This window comes from Pocillopora damicornis, chromosome 2 (assembly GCF_964200805.1).
Source record: "Pocillopora damicornis chromosome 2, jaPocDami1.2, whole genome shotgun sequence".
NCBI classification, from domain to species: Eukaryota; Metazoa; Cnidaria; class Anthozoa; order Scleractinia; family Pocilloporidae; genus Pocillopora; species Pocillopora damicornis.
The window spans coordinates 28937457-28957586 of NC_142671.1; the positions used below are offsets into that span (position 1 = coordinate 28937457).

At 36.9% G+C, this 20130-nt stretch overlaps 1 protein-coding gene and 1 long non-coding RNA gene across 5 annotated transcripts; both read left to right on the top strand.

Annotated features, from left to right (window-relative positions):
- The first annotated feature begins 1724 nt into the window (after positions 1-1724).
- Positions 1725-6980, top strand: LOC149050702 (uncharacterized). 3 transcript variants are annotated; one of them, XR_016184360.1, is made up of 5 exons: positions 1725-3413; positions 3872-3978; positions 4329-4399; positions 4489-4586; positions 6595-6980. It is a non-coding gene; the product is annotated as an uncharacterized LOC149050702 (long non-coding RNA). The 3 variants fall into 3 exon arrangements; XR_016184358.1 differs by having other exon boundaries at positions 1725-3978; XR_016184359.1 differs by having other exon boundaries at positions 1725-3967.
- A 2070-nt stretch (positions 6981-9050) lies between these two features.
- Positions 9051-19926, top strand: LOC149050703 (uncharacterized). Of its 2 annotated transcripts, XM_089198257.1 has the most exons (6): positions 9058-11081; positions 12020-12349; positions 12428-12679; positions 14405-14528; positions 15392-15463; positions 19537-19920. In XM_089198257.1, the coding sequence occupies exons 1-6, from the start codon at positions 11048-11050 to the stop codon at positions 19610-19612; spliced, it is 888 nt and encodes a 295-aa protein (XP_089054383.1). In that variant the 5' UTR covers positions 9058-11047; the 3' UTR covers positions 19613-19920. The 2 variants fall into 2 exon arrangements, with proteins under 2 accessions (XP_089054384.1, XP_089054383.1); XM_089198258.1 differs by lacking the exon at positions 15392-15463 and having other exon boundaries at positions 9051-11081; positions 19537-19926.
- The last annotated feature ends 204 nt before the right edge of the window (positions 19927-20130 follow it).

The following is a 20130-nucleotide window of genomic DNA, read 5'->3' on the forward strand; positions in this document are numbered from 1 at the left end:
TGGATAAGGCTTATTTAAAGGCCGGGTATGAATGCGACACGGGAATCGGCGGTTCTAAGGGGCGGGATACGGGACTGAAATAATCACTTGAACGAACCAAGAACGGGGATGTCCGTTGACGAGAATTTATGATGAAATTGATCGCACTGGTCAGCGACACTTCAGTAATTGCGCAGGAATTAAAATTCCATGAAAAGTGAAGTTGCGAACTTACCAAAAGTCCTCAGTGGCCCACAGGGTAACGTGGCATCTAAAACTGGTGCGTTAATTGCAGTGCTTAACGGCATAACAGCCTTGAGAAACTCCAGAAAGTCTCAGAATTATATCGATGTGCGGCTCTTAACCCGTTGAGTTGCATGACATTAGACGTGGGGGATATTCACTGAGTTGGGCATCACAAATATAAACTTTTCAAGGTATTACATTACGCAAGAAAGTTTGGAAATGCAGCCAAAGAAGGCTTAAAGAGGCCATCCCATTGGGCGGCGTACTATTTTAAATCCAAATTCTTGGTATCCTGTACCAGAACGTATCATTATCCTGTCGGCCATACAAGTAATTTAACCGTTACCTCCCGCACTGATGGCACCACAGAGCACACAGAAGATGAGGGACTGGACATAAACATTTGCTGCAGCAGCAACAAGAGCTTTAACTCCCCCGTGGTGCCTCAATCAGAGAGATATTCAGGCGAGCGAACCGGTTAGCCTCGAGCGTTCTGACTTTGAGGAATAGCAAGAAAACAGCGGGAAACAAGACAAAGAGGAAAGTGGGATATTAGAGTGCGATTCCTTGAGTGATGATGTTGGCGTTCCATCTTTGGAACGAGAGGCTGATTCCCTCCTCGAAAGAGGTTCTGGCTTTGGAAGAAATATTCGCTTTAATAACAGACAGGTAATTTTTTATTTTTCTTTATTTCCCTTGCTATGGCACAATAGGATTGCCGTCACCTTTAGTGTTTTATGCAGTTGTTGAGATTGTTATGCGTTTCCCTGATACTGACCTCTCTTTACTAATACGTTTGTGTGTGATCGAAGTTAAATCGGAAGGAAGTCGTTACCGTGAATAGTGTACTTTATTCGTGCAAAACTTTGAAAACCTCTGAAATGAACTACAAAGAGATAAACTTACGCCTTATGGTGACCAAAGACTTCAACGCATCTATGCTGGTTGAGAAAATCATCACCTACCGAAGAGGCCCTCTTGCGTTTATGAAATGGACTAGAAAAACACTTTTATGATCAAGATTGACCGGTATAAACCGTCAGAATTACGGGATTGAGAGAAAATATTAGTCGGGATCGCTGGATTGAAGAACCCTATTGGAGACCTTGAAGAAAGCATTGATTACGATCATTAAACAAACATCCTCAAGCAAAAACACGATTCTTTCTTATAAACCTTATATGAGCCCAACGGGTGAAATCGTTTGTTGTTGTTGAAACGTACTGTTGATTTCTTCCCACAGAAAACTGCTCAGTAGAAAAAGAATCAGGGTGTTTCGTCAAAACGAAAAATATTAAAAAGTCGCGAAATTACAAACGGAGAACTTAATCCCGATGAAGTCATCTACCTTTCTATTAATTACGAATTCAAACCACCGATAATTTTAAATCGTCACTCTTTATTCCCACGGTATCAACGAGCACTTTTCATTCAACTAGTTTGTTCTTGTTTGCTCTCCACCATATTCCCACAACAGCGCAGCTCCTTTTTCTGCATATAAACGCACACAACCCACAATTCGTCCATTCGCCCTGACGAAGCGCTGACGCTCGAAACGTCAACTTTCAAACTCCTAACGGTGACCAATCTACGTTTTCAACTTAGTTAATAATATTAAATTACCTTGTTAATCGATGCGCGCGCTTCCATGAGTACTTAACAAATGCACTTGCTAAGAACATGTTAATAAAAGCCAAACAATGCAGGAAGTTGGAATAAAAAAATGTTTTTAAAAATAATTTAATGAGTATTTATGCTATTTGAATTATATAGGTTATTAATTTCAAAATACACTTGAAATAATTTGGTTAACAATTCTACATAAGTTTAATGAAGAAATGAAGGTGAAACCTTTAAGTGGAGCGCTACGGCTATGGCATCGGTAATACTTAGGGGCTGCTTTTCTTGTCTGTGATTTCTGCAGTAAAAAGGTGGGAACTCATTTTCTCTGTCAACCTCCATGGTTGTCACTACTCTTTGACATTTTACTGGCCGACGCTGTTGTAGTTCATCGCACCACTCACTTTGGCCCCTCGTGAAAAAACTGAAAAACAAAGCGAAAATGAAAACAGGGAAAAAAGGTGATTCGAAGAATCTGGCAACGGCGTGAGCGCGAGCGTCGATGATTGAATCATGCTAAACGGATGTATGCTTGCGTATGCCACATTGTCTCATTCAGTTTTGCGTGCTGCGAAATAAAATTTTTCTTCATGAAAGTCAGGCACATCCGTCAAATGAAATATTGTGCACTGTAACGCGTTTTGAAACCAAGGCAAATGCCATTGAGAGAGAAGCGAGTCAGTCTGTTCGAACTTAGGGCTGGTCAGTGGGTTTTCTGTAAAGTTTACGTTTGTTGCGTCATAATACACGAAGCCATGGAAAATTCAACAGTGTTTCCTCGTTGCTCAGTGAATTCGGGACGAAAAAACAGTAAAAAAAAACTCTTTCACATGTTATTATGGATTTCAAGGACTGTCACGGTAGTGGTAAAATTTGAGGTAGCGTAATCGTTTGCGCTCTGCTTTGACTTGTATCGCTTTGTAGTCATGTTTAGACTGCAGCGACTGCCCAAGGCAGACCGAGATCGGACTTGGGAAGTCTGACTTGAGTTTTTCGCAAGCATTTTAAAAATTGTTCTGTTACGTAAATATATTTTTTTTAAACCTGCCACTTGGAAGCCCTAAAGCACATCTCATTTTAAACCTGATGTATTTGTAGTTTTCGGTTTTGCAATTTATGAGAACTTCATCGCGTAGCAGGTGAAGACCTGAGGAGGGAAATTCGTTCAGTTCGTATGAACTTGAAATGTATCGGCCCACACCTTTTCATAACTTGATTTAAAGCGCTCGAAAATGATCGATCCTTTTCGGATAGGTGGCGTGAATTTGCCAATATTGTTTTTTAATTGTTAATTTGGCTGACGAAGAATGAAAACGTACATGACTGATTTTCTTTGACATAACTCGATCGTCCACCTTGAATCTCATGTTTCATTTCTATTTTAGACATTTTGGTGATACCTTATTCATGTTCCACCGTATTTTTTCGCTCATACAACTGCCGAGTGACCCAGTTAACGATTTGCTTTTCTATTATTTTATCGTGTTAGCAGAGAACTCCATAGCGGATGAAACCAATTCAGCGACAGTGGATCCCAAAGAGAATGATGAAGTATGTCACTTCTTGAGGTCTGTTCATGTAAATGTTTCTTTTCAAGCTAGAGTTGAAAACTCGATTCCTGGGTTGATATACGCGCATGCGATAAACACAAAACCAATGTAGGATCTTTTCTTTCTTTATTCCTTTTCTATTCCTCGGGGTGTTACTATATCGAAGCGGTCAACTGAAATCATTACGTGAAGAAATCACCTAAGTATTGTGATCATAGCTTAAGAATAATCTCGATTTTGGAAACGAGCACGTGGCAATGAAAAGAACTAAAAGAAAGTTAGAAAACGAGTGATAAGTTTCGCTTTGAGTAACAACTACGAACTAGGAAACATAATCACAAAACAAGTTATTGCTTACCAACGTTCGCGGGTCTTGATTACTTTATCGAGAAATTACGGTCTCACTTGTCTTCTATTTTGATCACACGGCGTCTTATCCTGAAATGAATCGCTAACTGTGATTTTCTGTCTTAAAGGAACTAATCACGGGGGTGTCAATCTTACCAGAAAATATTTCGCCACTTTTCTCAGCTCGGAAGTGGTAACATTTAGCTTCAACGGAAGCAATTACAGTACGGGCATTGTGGGTAAACTGTGAAGTATAATTGTATCCAAGTGTCTTTTGGTGCTTGTGTCACTGAAAATTTTCTTCCTCAGTTTCATGGAAAGTGAATCATACTTTAAGTCAGAACTCCTCTGAAAATTCTACATCTGTGTAAACTTTTTTAATTGTTTATTCTGAATTAAATAGTATCAGCAGTGATACAGTGAAACATAAATTTATTAATTATTAAGTCATTTTTTGGATTTCTCATTTGCTTTGCCTCCATGAGGAGATAAATTCACTGAGACAAGATAATTGTTTTAGAACACCAATGAGTATCTTACTGTATGTGCACCATAGCTCATGATGATATTTCTTTCTGTTGCCAGTGGGAGCCAAGACATTCTGCATAAAGACAAAGGACAGCACAGTGAATCCAATATGGAATGAAGTGTTCAAGGTAAAGATTTTGATGGGTTTTTGGTTCCTAGTCCATACTTAAAACATGGGATATTTCATTTCTGATTGTTTTGTTTCTGATTGTTTTAGTGAAGGCCTTTGTGGACAACTCACATGGTCAGAAATGATAAAGATTAGTGTCTTTAATGAAGACAAAGAATCTGATGATGGATCTCTTGGAACATACAGTACGTCATCCTCCAAACATGAGATGGTAGAAAGCAACTCATATCTCCAGTTTTTACATGTATGTGACTGTTTTGATGTTGACAAATGATGTTTTGTCTCCTTAGTGTTGAGGCTGACATTGGTACAACTGTCCAACAAGGCAATGTTGAATTGGTAAGTTGCAAATCTTTTGCTAACTAAAGAGTTGTATGTCATATTCAATAACTGGTGTTGGGAACCTTTTTTGAACACTGTGTGATTTGATATAGCATCTAGAGCAATTTTAAATTGATTGTTGGATTAAAGCAACCCAGGACTGCACTGCCCTTGCAAAATGGATTTTGGAATTCCTAAGAATTCTTAGGAATAAAAGTGTGAATTTTCACGGTAAATTCAGACTAAGAATTCCCAACCATAACAAATCTAGTTCTAAAAACCTAGAAATTCCTAGAAATTCCCAGAAATTCTCAGAAATTCCAAGTTGTGGAATTAGAAATCCATCTCAGCCATTTGGATTCAAATCACACCTTCAAATCATTCCTCGTTTTGTATGTAACATTTACATCATGCTGTAAAAATGCAGCCGATCAAGAACATCTACGTGTACCGCGGTCAGTTTGACAGCGGTTTTTACTAACGTTTCCGTTTCCCTTTTTTAACTCGTGAATTGCGCGCATGCGCAAGAGCGAGTTATAGATACGATGTGGGGAATGGCATTCGCTCGCTCGCTCGCTCGATTGGTCGATTCCTGTAAACTTTTTTTAGATTTTAGGCTTTTGAGTGCATTTGATAGTTTTTGGGGAGCAATAAACAGACGAAATGGCGACCTTTGTTGCTAAGAATAGTGGTGGGATGAAAAAGAAGCCAATGATAATCTTAAAAGAGTTTTTTTTTTTTCGTTTTAGTTTCAACAAGCGGCGCCAGCGACTGGCAGGCATGCAAGGATTCACACTGAAATAACAGAACAATCTTCGTTTTTTATAAAATTGTAATTTACAATCCTTGAACTTGAAAACAATCCGAAGATTCATTGAAAATATCACTTACTGCGAAGCGCTCGGAGTTTACAGATGTATAAAAGCTTTTTCTGTTATAGCGTGAGATTGAGGACAAAATTGATCATTACGTTTCGTCGCGTGTGTTTTTCCTGTGTAAAGCAACGGAAGATGCCGGCGACTGACGAAATAACAAGTTAACACGAAAATCAAATAACACCTAAACAAACAATTTTAGCTACCGATTTTCAGTGAATTTTTAAAGAACAATTTTCTTTTAAGTTTCAAGACAATTTAAAGATTCAACATACCTACAACGTACTAAAATACGAAAGTTACACACCACAAAATTGATAAACAGGCCTGAAATGAAATTCTATCTTGTTATTGATAATACGTTGCCTAGCACGTGACTTAAATCTACCCAGGCGGAGATCCAAAATGACGGTGGCAGGCTTGGCTTAGTTATATCACTCAAAACTCGTTCTCGTTTGTCTCATTTGATAAAGAGGGAATCGTTAATGTTTTCATTAAGACAGTATTGCCTTGATTTTCTAATATTTACAACGAAAGACAGTAAATTTCACTTTTCACCCACATTTACTTCCAACCTTTTCTTTTGAGCCAGAAACAAAAATGATAGACGTTTAAAACACATGACATCATCTACCTTGTCAAATGTAATAGCATGATCATTTCAATTGTAATGCCTTCTTATCCCAACGTTACTTTGTTTCTTTGCTACATTAGCGAACACTGAACTAATGCTCGTACTCTAGATATGACAATCAACCACAAAGTTCCCTAAACCAGATAACATTAAACATAATCTAAAAAATCATGTGTCAATTCACGAGTTTGCTCACAGAGCACTTCGATTTTTTTTTCGGGAGAAGGGGGGGGGGGGGGGAGAGAGTGCGGCTACACGTAGGCTAGGGCTCGTCCTATCGAAAACCTCAATTTAACGAATTTGCGGAAAAACAACCAATCGTTATATCGAGGGATGGTTGATGACTTTTTTTTTTTTTTGTAGTGTGACGTCGCGCTACCCAGCATTTCGGGATCGGAACGATGACTATAAATAACATTTGGGCTTTAATGTCTACATGAAGCTGCAGTACGCTGCACAGGTCTGTACATAGCTACAGCACCTTGTTTTTAAAGAACGGAGGACAAATTTCAGTGGAACAAGGGTATCAGACAGGAAATTCCTGCCATAAACACTTTCAACTACAAGATGCCTTCAAGTGACTAATAAGAGACAAAGAGGATAAAGCGGATCTGTAGCTTTGTTGATAGTGTCAGTGTTGGCATTCGTGGGATTTATGATAGTCACAAATCTCGTTATTTTGTCATTGCGTTACTGGCCATCTTAGAATTTTCTATCATACTGACGCATATGTACGAGGTGGCCATTAAGTAATTGCGTTACTGCAGGCTTTATTATGGTCGGTAATAGTATATACCATCCAACAAACTAAGTGGCTTCAAGAAATGCTCGTATGTAAAGACGAACGAAATTACGAATTTCGCCGTTATCTTAACGCCGTCGGCATTTATAATGAGCTGTTAACTGTGACGTTGTTCTACTGTTATAGAATTGAAGGATTCTGATTCTTGTTGGTCTGCTTCGCGTTTGTCTTTTGTCATGTGTTTAAGTTTGTTCGTTATATCGGGATATATTATACGTTTGGGCTTCTGGATTGTATTCGTTATACAAGGATTTCGTTATATCGAGGTTCTTTCCTATACATTTTACTGTAACTTTAGTCGGGCTGAAGAGTATCGCTCGTTATATCGAAGAATTCGTCGAAGTTTGTGAAATCGAGGTTCCACTGCGCTTTAAGTTGCATCAGGTCTCAGAGACCAGTGGAATTCTGGTTGCATGGTTCTTCTGGCTCATACTAAACTTAACTGAGTGTAATTTTCAGGGGAGAGGGATATGTCAGATGGTACGAGCACATCCTCTCACTTTTACTTTACTTCCCTTTTTTTGAAGTGAAGTTGCAATTAATTGTTTCACAAAACAACAAAATTCTCACACAATAAATTATCTTGGAGACACTGCTAACATATATTGAAGTAGCTGAATTTTGTCTTCTTTACACATAAATATTAGAATCACAATGATATAGCAGTTCCATTTTTTAATCATCTATTTTTTTAGTTTTGATTGTTTACTGTGTAATAATACCAGCTTAAGCTTTTGTTTCTTTGTTCTAGGAAATTTAATAGAATAAACCATTGAACTTTTTTTTGTAATAAGTATATCAACAAAAAAAACAAAATAATATGCTTCGTTGACATCTTTCAAAGGTTTCTCCCAAAGATAAGATCATGATGGAAAAACCTTTGTTATTCAAATTCTAACCGAACAGATGGAAGTAAAAGATGATTGTCCAATTTGTTTACTACAGTTTTGAATATTTAATTTTAAGGATAACGGCCGCCTGATAGTATCAACGAACTTGGAGGATTAGTTAACAACAAACTTAACTGTTAAATCTTGAAAAATAAAAAATTATATATCTGAGTTTTAAGATTATTCTGAATGGATATGTGCATTATATATCATAGCCACAGTACTTATTTACTGTGGCTACAAACTGATGATTGGGTTGAATTTTGTTTTGTGTTCTTTGAAATGCTTACATGTTCAACTTTCCTATAACTATTTTCTATGGCATCATGAAGGTATTTGACTATTTTAACCCTGGTCTTATAGACTTAATTATTTTAGCCCAAACTAGTAAATTTTAAAAAGCATTATACATACATAAACAACCCAAAGTGAATTTAAAATGAGACAGCCTCATTGAGCAGCTTTAAACATCTGTGTGGGCTTTTTTTATCAACTGATTTGAGAATAGATTGAGTTTTGCGTTGGAAAATCTGGCGACGTTATCTAAGCATGCATTCCTCAATAGAAGGCCGGGAGACAATCGCATGATATTTTTAGCAGTCAACAGAAGTCCACTTTTATGATATACGGTGGATGTATTTTTTTGTCTCAATAACCAAAGAATTTTCGTTTTGCAATTGTATATTTATATGGTTTTGTAATTGGTTGTTAACAGGAAAAGTTCCTCTAAGAGAACCTCTTGACTATACCTTTTGACCCCTACTCTCGTCAATCGTTATTTCCAAGTACTCCTTGCCCCTCCCCCGCCCTCTATCAATAAAATTATAGCTATTCAGCCAAACAATTCACGGTTTTTTAGTGTCCAATTTTCCCTCGGAAAGTTCTGATTAAAATTCTCAAGTCTCGGCTTCTTATGCTCATGGCAAAGCTTGTCTCTTTTTCTTTGTGTCTTTGTAGTATGTCCGCGCGTCCTCTCATGACTGAGATGGTCCCGTTTTGCAGATAACACTGTGGCATTTTGGGAAGGATTCAAAATTTACTAATATTTCTAATGAGTAAGGAGTAAAGAACAACTCGGAGAGCCTTGACATCAGTCAAACTAGGAGCAAAATAACCAGCTGAGACAAACAGTTTCCTCTAAAGTTTCTCATTCACTTCCTTGCGTTCAGCTGAACACAGAGATACGCGCATGCGTACACTTAAATAAATTTTAGTCAATTTTCAACAACTTAAAATTGTCAACAAGCCTGATTTCTATATGAAATGTCCTATTAAGCTAATCAAAATTGAGAAAGTTGGGCAAACAATAATAACTGAATTCTGCGTCAAGTTCTTCGGTAGGAGAGGAAGTGCAACAAAATATGTAAATATTTCAGTGGCATCTTCCACGGCCTCCCAAAGTCTTCATGCAAATAAAAAAGGGAAATTGACGATTCTCAATCGGCTTTTTCTTAATTTATTTTTCGGGTACTTTTAACTTAATTTAAAACTTAACTTAAAATGGTGCTCGGGTGCTTATTTTCTTCAATATAGATTTAGATAATGTAGCCTAATAACAAGTTTCAGCAAATTTACTGGGACAACAGGACTAATAAACAGGCGGTTAAAATACAGACGAGCGCGTGAATACACAGAGGCACAAAAGAATTATATATAACATTGTTAACATGCTTTTTGATTGTGTTATCTTTGAATTCGCTCTCGTTAAGGTTAAAACGTTTTTTTCGTCATTAGGATCATTTAGTTCGTTCCTTTTTTTTTCTCGTCAACTTTATTTATTTATTTATTCATTTAATCTTTATTTAGACACGGTAAAAAAAATTCATCAGGTACAAAAAAATTCCATTACAATGACTAATGTCCTAAGCACCTAAAAATCCTTATCCTAAAATTATATTAAATTACAACAATGTGCCACTTAAAAACCTGATTTCCGTGGATGCCGTGTTTAAAAATTATGATAAAGAAGGCGTTTAAATTGGTTTAATGAACCAGACTCTTCAATGTTACAGGGAAAGCTATTCCAAAGGGTTGCGCCGCTATAACTAAAACTGTTTTTCACGTTGTTAGTTCTTGGAAAGAGGACAACAAGTTTGTTTACCAAGCCTATTTTTAATATAATATTACTGTTTCTTTCATATAATTTACAATAATATTAAAGGTTAATCTTGCATGTTAACAGTGCTTAACTTTAGACATCGAGTCTTGCAATCGATTTTCGGTTTCAAAGTTAAAGGTATAAATGTTTTTATTTACAAAGTACGACGAAGGATTGGCGGGTTTTAAAACTTCCTTTCCAAAATAAGAATGAGACATTTGAAATGTTAACTATTAAACAAAGAGGAAATGACCAGAGGTATTAGAGGCTGACTTCATTTTGTGAAAGATTTTCTCCTCTGAAAAAATGAGTTACGTTATTATTTTGCCATAACTAGTGCGAACACTATTTTTTTTATCTTTTTCTTTTCCTCAATTCAGCTTTGTTAAACACATTGAAAAATTCTTCTTCAGAGGCTACCTGAGATAAAAATATGTCGAGCCTCCACTTGGGCAACTTACGTATAACCACACCAGCTTGAAACATCTGTTAGGGTTTTATTGATGTATACGTGAATAAAATATTTGTTGTGTTGGTAAATGCGACTGCAGCATAAAAACACTCTAGCGGAGAAAGGAAAGAAACACTATTCAGGTAATCTTGTAGCTTGTTTGTGTTATAACTGTTGATGAAATTAATTTAAGTAGGGCCTTATGCTACACTGCCGGAGAATAATGAAAGGGAAAAAAAAAACGAAGATAAGAGAACATAACGCTTTGTGTCGTTATGTGAGCAACTGACTTCTTAATAAAATTGTGACGACGATGAATTTTCATTTCATTTACCGACACAACTTTTCACAAAGAACACTGTATGGAATACTACTAGAATTGGGGTAGGTGTGACACAATGATAAAAGAGCAGTCAATGGAAATATGCCGGATGTTGCTATAAGGTCGAAGCCGATGATGATACTGGATCGCAACGTTTACAACGTATAGATATGCTGAGGTGCTGAGTAGAGGCTCACAGATAAGATAGATTTGAATTTATTTTTATTCTCATTTGCTTTTCTTTCTTAGAAAGATGTCTAACATGTGGACTTTCTCTTTTGTTTTGGGTAAGTCGGTTGCGCCTGTTTAAGACGTGTGGTTTTCACGAGCGAGCGTGAGACACCCTTGAGTAGTTTTGGTTGTGAGAAAATTTGGAAGAAAATTTTAACGCAAAGATTATTCTCATCTGCCGAGGGTAAGCTTGGATCAATTCTATCGGTAGAATTGTTAAAAATAAGCAGTGTTCGAGGTGAGTATTCTGTCGCAAGTTCACGTAAAAATATTGGCAAAACTAAGGGAAATCGGCAACATTATTTATACGCAGAACAGTTGTAGGAAAGTTCAGTGAAATTCATTGGCTCTAAATACAAATATTTTGTTGTTATACCTTGATAATTTCTAGTTTTGTTTTACGGTGTTAATGCCTTTTAGTAGCTCCTTCATTTTGATTATTACGACTCAGCAAAGAAATGTTATTGTGCTAAGTTTGAGGAATCTATATGCTCCATAAATTAGTTATAATGAGCGCTACATTTTAGGCCAAGGTTATCATCCACATTTTTAAAAATACTAACCGAAGGAACGATCTTTTTAGGCCACCGAGGGTAATTAAAAGCGTAATTTAAGAGTCTTGGTAAAAATTTCAAGCAAACTATGCAATTTTACCGATGAGCATTGCAGTCTGGCAGTTTAGACTATTATGCGAACGGAAGCTATCCAAGCCCAACCAAGGGCTATTCATAACAGTTCTTGACAAAAAACATCGTTATTTACGTAAAGTTTATGTGTGAAATCCATGCTTACCACATAGATGACTGGGAACATTTGACTCTTGTAGCACAGCATGAATCAGTTGTTTATTATTGACGTAGGAGTTTTGAGTCTACATTATCGTTTACGCGCACGATAACGGAGGCTTAAAAAAACGAGATAGACAGTCATTAATGAACTAACTGTGCAAATTATGTATATTTATTCCTCTGTGAAATTATGATCTTTGTTACAGTTGCAATAATCGCGGAAGTATACTCCCGATACATCCCAGACTTTGATACAACCTACCGTCCTCAAGTAGAAAAAGGGCAATATGTGGAAATAGAATTGGGGCTATGGATGGACCCTGACTCACCTAGAGCACCTTGTGCTGATGAGGAATATCTTGAGATCCGTCATGGGTATAATCAGTCTGGAAATCTTTTGGGTGTATTTTGTGGAAGATACGTTCCTCGCATTAAACTACGTTCCAGTGGAAAGAACATGTGGTTGAGATTTTCATCTGGCCATGGATACGTGCTAACGTACAATACCTATGAGGGAAAAGTACTAAATGTAACAGGTAAATATTTGTTAGGTTTAGACGTTATTATTTTCTCATTGGTATAGTTTATTCATGTCTTATTGTGTTTTTTCCCAGTCCCTACTAACCTAGAAAAGGTCGCAAAAACTCAGTTTGTCCTGCTCAATCATTCATCATCTCTGTGGTGCCCGGCGGAAGGTGGACCAGCTCCCCGCATTGTTTGGAGAAAGAATGGCGCTGTTGTGCAAAACAGCACTAGTGTGCGACTTCAAATCAACGTCACTGAAGAAGAAAGAAATACAAATTACAGCTGCGAACTGGACGACCATGGCCTGTTTAAGAGGAAAAACATCAGTCTGGTTGTTGAGAGTAAGTCTCAAGTTACTTCTCTACTTCAATGGGATCTCAGTTCTTGTGTATGCTTTTGGAAAACCTTATTCTTTGTCTTGAGTGGATTTTAGGAATTTTTGGTTTTAGAATAGAACCTTCTTCAATTTTATTCAAGGGTAACCTAAAAAGTCACATTTATGAAGTAAAACACAAAATAACTAAGTTTCTTTTTTTTTAATTATTAAAAGATTAGTTTTCATGCTTTTGCTGTTAGAAAATTATTAATTGACTCGATTGACCGCTGCAAGGATATTGAAAAGCGCTGCGTCTAAGAGAGTGGCGTTCATTCATTGTACCATAACAAAGAGACGACTTGTTTACAAGAATTGCATCTGTTTAGTTGCCACTGTTTTGTCTTTCAACAAACAACGTTGATTTTCTTTTCTAGGGTACCATCTTGTCACAATTGATTGCGCTCGCCTTGCTCTAAGCAGATTATTTATTGAATACATTCTGGTGCAGTGTTTTCTTATAAACATTGTGAAAGAAGTCTTGAGACAACGAAGTTGTAGCAGCCGTTCTATCTAACTTAGCAGCCATAGAAGGAATAGAAGGGGCCTCGCGTTTAAAATTGTACTGGAAGTCAGATAAGCAATCTGTTACCATTATGAGGGGGAATGGTAAACCAATTAGGAAGAACTCCATAGTGCGGCTTTGTCTAAGAAATTTATCATGTCTTGATCTTTCTCCACGTTAGAGAGAGGATCAAACCAGGTCTCAAATAATGTATTCCTCTGACCATTATTAATTGATTTATATAAATTAAAAAAAGGAAAAAAGTTGAATTGTTGTATAAATTTTTTTTCATCCGTTGATCAAGCTGTGAAACTAATCCAAATAACATTGAAAATAGGGAACTGATTTTCCCTTTCTCACATGACAAAGCGTTTTTAAAATAATACTGTCTGCAATCGATCTGTATTTGACGATTTTCGCTGTGATGCCATTCAAAACTGTACTGTTCAAACTATTGAATACTCACAAAATCGTTCAGAATGGATAGAGACACAACTAGCAAAAGTGGCAAGGCGACGTCAGTGCAGGTTTTCCCGTGAGCTCAAATGTAGCCACCAGAAAGTGATGCAAACACCTGCTGTCAGTTTTCATTTAAAAAGTGATTAGTGGACGGTGCCCATTGCTAGCCTGAGGATATTTTTCATTACTTCGACCACGCAAGAGGCAATGCACGCTAGAAAATCTGTGCATAGAAAAGTGAGTGCCGTTTTTCGGTCAGCATAGCCAGGAAACAGAGGATTAGTAGGTCAGTCTATTTGGATCTCTTTGAAAGTGAGAATTAAAAGTAGGTTCGATTTTTTTTAATCTATGTAGTAAACATCAACGGCAAAATTTACAACAGATCAATGTTATCTTTCAACAGATCAAACGCAAAATACCAAAGAACAACAAATCCCAATAATTAAGTATTTTAGATCATTTTCATACCTGGCGAATAAAATCCTGCATTAGCGGCTGAATATTGATTACAAATGAGATCTGAAATATGTCATCTATTTCGATAAGAGAGCATATTAATTTTGGATGATTTTGAACAATTCTTAGCTAAACAGATGTTACACTTTGTAACATGGCATCATCGATTTCATTCAATAGCTTTCAGCTGATAATATCTTTGAATAAAAGGGAGCAATTGAAAACAGATATGATTCAATCAAATTTTAATGGAAGCCTGTTTTTGTTTGTCAGAGTGCCCTCAACAGTGCCAATGCAAAGTCCTTAAAGGTATCATGAGAAGCTTAGTATCGGCCGATTGTGGAACGAAACAGCTTAAGTCAATTCCACAGAAAATTCCCCGAGCAACAGGAAAACTGTAAGTACCTAATGCTCCATATAAGTTTAGGTAACGACATGATTTCGAGTGCAATTTGGTGTTAATAAGCACCAATAAATTTTCAAAGACAACAAAATTGCACGAGTCCGTAAGGCGAGTACAGTGTGTAGTCTTTGATAGATTTATATGTGTGCTTAGTTACACCAAATTGCACTCGAAATCATGTCGTTACCCGTTAGTCTTGTTTATGATTTCCATATGAAAAACTGACCACAGAAAGTCAAGAAGGACGAAATTTTGGCAGCGCACGCGCTATTTAGAATTTACATGAAAAATGCAATCGTTTTCAGCCAATCAGACGCGCGTAATTTTTTCATGTATACAATTAAGCCTCAAATTTGGCTTTGGAAGTAGCACAATGATTCCCTAAAGTACGAGAGGTTATGCTAAAGACAAAGTCATTGTAAGGTCGTCTGTAGTTTTATAAGAAATTTCATATGAAATAAGAAGAATTACATTCCATAACTGTTGAACCAGATACGTCGGGCGATTCCCTTTCTATCTTCAGTCAGATTGTCGAAAAGAAAGAAGAGCCAACTGATTTACTTAGCATATCTAAAAATTGTTAGATTTTTATACTTCTGTCACTAATTAGAATGTAAAAAAACCAATGAATGCATATTCAATGCATTTGAAAATTTTACATAGGTTGATTTTCAGTCAGATTTATACAGGAGTTTGAGATATTGACTTTGTTTTACTTTTGATCAAGAGTTTCTTTGCCGGTTTTTTTTCTTTTTTTTGGACACTCATTCGGTAAAGACTGATGATGGTTTTACTCGGCTAGCTGCTGATTATCCTTTTATAATTTGAGTTGAAACTGACTTTCTTTTTGGCTTCAGCACGCTCTCAAACAACAAACTGAAGCACTTGCCGAAGGAAGTTTTCAGCAGAAATTCTGATTTGCTAAATTTGTAAGTCATGTTGACTTTGTCAACTTCAATTGTATTTTGATGTATTGAAGATTAACGGATGGAAAATAATGTTTCATTCAGTGACGTTTTTTGGGTGCGTTTCGTAAATCAAAATGCATAAATTAAATTCAGCTAATTTGCGAAATTCATGCACTTTGATTTGCAAAATTCACTTTAAAAAGTAATATATCCGGTATTCTATACTAAGATCCACGCATTGAGCTTGATCATGGCAATAGTAAGTTAGACCTTACAGCCCACATGCAGCTGTTTAGTAGGTGAAAGGAGAACAAAAACAACAACAACAGCAACTACAACCTGACAAAGAAAACCCGTTGAATCTAGTAACGAGATTGGTATTCCACGAGCGCCAAGGGTATGATTTTGTTAGGAGCTGTGAAAAAAAAACTAATGCTTAGACTTTTTAAGGGCATCGTCGTCCAAAAACTAGGTGGCCAAATGTGAACATTTCTCCTGGATATAAACGAAGTATTTCCAGAGATAACCTTTAAGTGATATGTAATTTCTGAGTGATGAATAAACTTTGATAAGATATTTATATTGGAACATCAATATCAGAGTAGTTATTCTTTTGCTCCGAATAGATTGAGCGTGGAACATAAATACTGATGGGCGAAATGACCCTCACATGGAAAATATATCATCCACGACAAATTTGGAAAAATCTCGTCCATCATGACTATGTCTTTTAGGCTCTCTTCCGGCTCTGTAAGACTTTTAGGTAAAAAAACTGAATGACTTAGGTAAAGCAGCTTGGAAAGTTACACGGCGAGATAAGTAAAAGAAAACGATATTGAGATCAGCTGAAAATTTAGACCAGTAAATTTCTTAAAACTCATTATCTAATATTGTAATCAAAGAACATTTACCCTTGTCGGATCACTGCAGTGCAAAAATACTCGAATTGTCGATCTTAGATCAGCTTAATACAAAGTGCTCTGCATGAGGAGCATATCAGCTTATTGCTAAGAACCAGGTAGTAAATCTCAAAATGAAGGCCATCCCTGTGCCATAAAAAAACGGAGTGGAAGATTATCAGAGCTTTAACAGCTGCCTCATTTTAATACAATGTGGATGCCTGAGGTGTCCATTGTGGTCAACCGGCCCTCGTACATATACGTATATGTATTTCCGCCCATGTTTGGCAAATACCTACAACCCCGGCATATGTAGCCATGAGACGTCATTCTACAATTCAATTGCTACCTTACTGCTGGTGAACCCTTAAATACAACCGTTACAACACCACTGATGAAAACTTGAAAGCATTTCGTTACCAAACCGCTGATGAACGCTTCAACTCAGTCGCTACAGTAACCCTACCAACGCTTGAGGATATTCGTTACAACACCTCTGATAATCGCTTGAGGACATCTGCATGCCACTACTGATGAAATCTTGAAGACAGCTGTCACAAGAGCAACTCCACTTAACTCCGCTTGAAGATATCTGCTGCTAAACTGTTAATGACTGGTCGAATACAGCTCACACAAAAGCACTGATTCGACACTGATGAGGAGTGTTGAATTGTTATCACCCAACAACGCCTGGAAATGCATGAAGATAAACTTCCCGAAACCACTCTTACGAATTCTTGAAGATAACAGCTGCAACACCGTTGATGAAAATTCCCTACAGAACTGCATCCGCTGTAAGATTCCAAAGGCACTACAAGGCAACAGTTGATAAACCACTTAGGAACGGTTGGATACAAGCTAAGCGCATTGACATTATTGTTGATTTGCTGTTAATGAACAGTCTAAGGCAACCGTTTGAAAACATTGCCCATGAACAGTTAACGACCATCGCTATAATATTGCTGATGAATGCTTCACGATAGTTGCCACAAAACCACTGTCGTTTGAAAAAAAGCTTCTACCACCGCTCAGGAATGCCCTTAGCTTTAGGTAACTGCCTCATCACCGCTAAAGGAACCTACTTATACGGCGACAAGACAGCTAAGAAAAAATGGAGATATTCTCTAGTAAAACGTTAATGAACACTTGAAATAGACCGCAACAGAAGCGCTCAGAACTGCAGCGAGCGACTGCTGTCAAACTGTTGTAGAACCCTAACGTGACACTTTTTAGTAGGTTGCAATACTTCCCGTGAGTCTGCACTTGCCGCCGAACAGAATCCTCTAAGGTCGTCATGATTATATTGGATTTTCACTAACTAGATTATGACGAAGAAAACGATTAAGCTTTGAGAAGAAGTAGAGTTTTTGAGAACGGAATCTTGTCAAAATAAATATCGATAAAGTTTGCAGATGGTATTTATGATTATATTATTGTTAAATGCTATAGAGATAGACCAATTGACTAAATTTGATTTAGAATTGGATATTTATTTATGTTTCAATTTTTCTGTTTGCTAGATTTTGTTTTCTTTAACCCTCTTTGTAACCGTCATTCAGTAACAAGTTAATCATGCGGCCCTCAGGGGAATGGGGAAAGGGCGTGGATGCCCTCATCGCACCCTCCCCCCCGGTCCTGTCCATACATGTCTACACTGACCCTGAAGATCAAATGAAACGCTCTTTATATTGGACCCAGTTTAAGCCTTCGGAGCTGACCTCTATATTCATAGGAAAGAAGTCACTTAAAGCTGATACACAAAGTGGAACAGGGTTACTTCTGAGGGCAGCATTGAAATTACTATAAGAATATAAACACTTGCTTCTAATTCTTGTTGTGGAGGAAAACTTGATGTTACATGTATTTACTATCCTCTAAGAGATTCAAAAACATTGCGGGTGTTTCCATGTGCATCATTATCATTGCATATTAATTATTCTTGCTGGTTCTGGTAAACATCAAAAGCCTTGGTCAAATTAAGCTCTGGTATTTTCGGAAATTATCTTAAGTTATATAATTAATCGTTTCAAGTGTGCACACTCCCTTTAATCGAGGCCAAGTGAAAGAAAATCGTTTTTGGTCAGCTTATTACGAAAACCCTTTTAAGGGCTCGCTGTACAAGAGCAAAAAAATCATGACCGTTACGGAGGCTTTTGAACAATTTTCCTAATTTTCATAAACCCAAGGTTTAATGAAGTCGAATAGTTTCTTTCCATGCCGCAGGAGTTCACCATTTAACTTTCCGGTATTTTAAAAACAGTAGTAACTTTAACTGTATGTGTTTCCTACTTGAAAGCGAGTTTGGTGATCATACCTTTTTTTCATGTTAAATTGCAATCAGCATATAAAGAGATAGGTTTTGCTGAGAGTTTGAGAACAAAAAAGCCTGTGAGGTAGTCTCAGTGCCCCCTTAGCTTTTCGGTAATTTAAGGTGGGTCCAAATTTATTCCTCTAATATCTTTAACAGTTTGCGAGAGCTAAGTCATAATGTGCTGACCAGTACTGAATAATTAAATATTGGGTTCACCGCACTCGCTTTTGAGTGATAGACACGGAAAGCTAAAACTGGGTGACACTGTATTAGACTGTAGTGTTGCTATAGTAATTTTTTGAGCCAAAAAAACTGTTAAAAACCTGTTAAGCAATAATTTGCCACAGATATTCCTCACAGATGTGGAATTGGCCGAAAAGTTCAAACTAAATTGTTGGAGGAAGTGTACTGATCTATTAGTTGATAAAAGTTATCTTGATTAACTGCTCCATCGGAAAGATGAATGGCATGAGGATAATTCTGATAAATCTACATTTCCGTAGATCAGCCATTATGAAATCGGAAAATGTTTTAAAGTTAAAGGAAAAACTCATAGCAAGTTAATTTTTGCGTGAGGCTCAAATTAAAAAGCACCGTACGGACAGTGCAAGTCCTTAATTTTTTTTGTAATCTATGTAATTCTGGTTAACAGTGGAGTAAATAAAGTAATTAGGTAATTTGGTATTATTAACCGATTTGTTAACGTGAATTGGGCATCGTAATTAGTTTCAAAGCCGCGGTTTCAAGCGTTAGCCCTTCGTTAGAGCAAATCGCCAATTTACGTTATCAAATCAGTTGATAGTTCCAAATTATCCTATTATACTCTTCCACCGACCTAGCACTCCCTTTATAAATAGATGATTGATTTGTTAATTTGTTCCTAGGGACCTGTCCAAGAACGAGTTGCAGAAGTTGCCAGCAGGGGCCTTTAGTAACAACACAAGGCTAGAATATCTGTGAGGAGGACGTTTCTTTAGCTTACGAACATTCATTAATGATTTTTTGACCATGCGCCGATGTATAGAGACATGATATGGGCTTTCGCATCAGACTGAGTTGGAATCTAAACATCCTGTCAAAAAATATAAAATAATTCAATATTTCTTAAATTGGCAACTTGTCTTTTGCAACTTAGTCCACTTACATTACATATTTATCTGGAGTCTCCGGTAAGAGACTTATCTTCATGCTTGGGGGACATAAGTGTACCATTGCAACTAGATAACAAAACGTCTTTTATCATGGTTAGATCTAGTTATGAAATTAATTCAAACAATACAATTCGATGATGCTCACTTTGAGTCGCCAATTCCTTCAACATAACGACATAACTGTTAAATAATCTTCCCTGTTTAACCGCCTTTAACCCAGTGCGTCGATAATAATATTTCATATTCCTAGAGCAGTGTGATTTTACCAAGGAATGTTTTTGCTTTAAAACATGCGTTATCCATTAGGATCATGGCGTGCCTGTGACA